The sequence below is a fragment of the Merops nubicus genome, unplaced genomic scaffold, assembly GCF_000691845.1.
Source record: "Merops nubicus isolate BGI_N331 unplaced genomic scaffold, ASM69184v1 scaffold35865, whole genome shotgun sequence".
NCBI lineage: Eukaryota > Metazoa > Chordata > Aves > Coraciiformes > Meropidae > Merops > Merops nubicus.
The window spans coordinates 13,392-14,915 of NW_008612245.1; the positions used below are offsets into that span (position 1 = coordinate 13,392).

A 1,524-nucleotide genomic window follows, 5' to 3' on the forward strand; every position below is an offset into this window, starting at 1 on the left:
AAAAAGGTTTGCTCAGCAGAAATACAACAAAAACAACAGTTACTGAAAAAAATCAGGTGACAGAGAGACATCAAGCCAAGCTGTGCTGTTCATTGTGCTAGGAAAGGAGTGGGAGAGCATCTCGTGTCTTTGTCATCTCCTGAAAGATTCTAACTGGGCAAAGTGTGTGTAGAAACAAAACGAAATCTCTCCTAGCACATAAGCATGCAGATAAAGGCCATGCTTTGTCTGTTTAAGAACTTGTAGAGGATAAAGTCTTCAACAAAGTGATGAAATCACAAGAAGCTCTTTTTTTATTATTATAATCTCATTCAGAATAGAATGAGTTTCACACTAGCTTCCTTCTCTGAGCAAGGTACTCTCCTGCCCTTCTGATGTTCTGTACACTCTGCAAGCTCAAGATTTCTCCAAAGAAATCAAATGTTTGACTGGAAATCACAGAATGGGGATTGAGGACCATCGAACACTGTGCTACTACTGGAAAAATTAAAGTTGTTTTACACTTCTTTCCTCTGGCCTTTGCCCTTCACATTGTTTTTTTTCTGTCTGCTTTTCATGTCAGACTGATTTTACCAACGTCACTGAGAAAGACCTAGCAGCAGACAAGTGTTTCCCAGCTGTGATCTGTCACTCTCATTCCCAGCTCCGAATGCATGTGACACAAGAGCTTCTCTTACCCAGAACTGTCCCAGGGTGTTTATATGTTGGGATTTCAGCAGTGCATCATCATCACTGTCCATCAGGCTCTTACCATGGACCACGGCAGCGTTGTTCACCAGGATAGTGATATCACCCACCTGCAGATAAACCAAATGGCTTGTCACAACTAGCATCTCCTCACGAGTGAGCAGTCACCCTTATAGCTGAGCACCCAGACCTGCCTCAATACATCACTATTTTCATAGCATTTGATGTTCTTCCCTAGAGCCCTTGTAATCCTTCTGGACCACTCCAGATAGATAGCCAGACTTTGCACAGCGTAATCTGGATGGCCACACTTCTTGTTCCCCTTTTTTCTATTATTTTATTTATGATTTTATTATTTCTAAGTATTTCTTTCCTCATCCAGCAGGAGCTGTGCCCAGGCTGTGCCCCCGCGCTGGCCCCGGCACCGACCTTCTCGCGCACGGCCTTGGCCTGCCGGTACACCTCCTCCCGATTGCCCACGTCACACACGAAGTAGTGGCACTCTGTCCCCATCAGCCTGATCTCCTCCGTGGTCTCCTTCAGGCATTTCTCAGTGCGACCCCACAGGATGATCTGCAGCAAGAAACTTTTGTTAGAGTCACGTTGCTTCTGCTTCAAATCTAAAATAATTAAAACATGCTTCTGACTTCACCAGTTTGGTGAGTACCTTTGATGTGTGTTCACTGCCACACATCACACCAGTGCCTGTTGCATTGCTTCATTTAAGACTAATGATGATTTTCTATTACATGGCTGTGGTAGCTGTATCCCATCCTGATACTCTGTTTACAGTTTCTTTACAAGGAACCCAATAACTAACACAAAAAATCAGATCTT

The 1,524-nt window shown here is 43.9% G+C and overlaps 1 protein-coding gene across 1 annotated transcript in view; it reads right to left on the reverse strand.

Moving 5' to 3' along the window:
* The window catches only part of DHRS3 (dehydrogenase/reductase (SDR family) member 3), a gene marked incomplete at its 5' end in the record, with an annotated part of 4,936 nt that extends 3,676 nt beyond the window's left edge, over positions 1-1,260 (reverse strand). The window contains 2 exons of the mRNA XM_008941488.1: positions 678-797; positions 1,117-1,260. Of these exons, the coding sequence (XP_008939736.1) occupies positions 678-797; positions 1,117-1,260 (264 nt within the window). The remainder of the gene's footprint in view (positions 1-677; positions 798-1,116) is intronic.
* Positions 1,261-1,524: the final 264 nt, after the last annotated feature.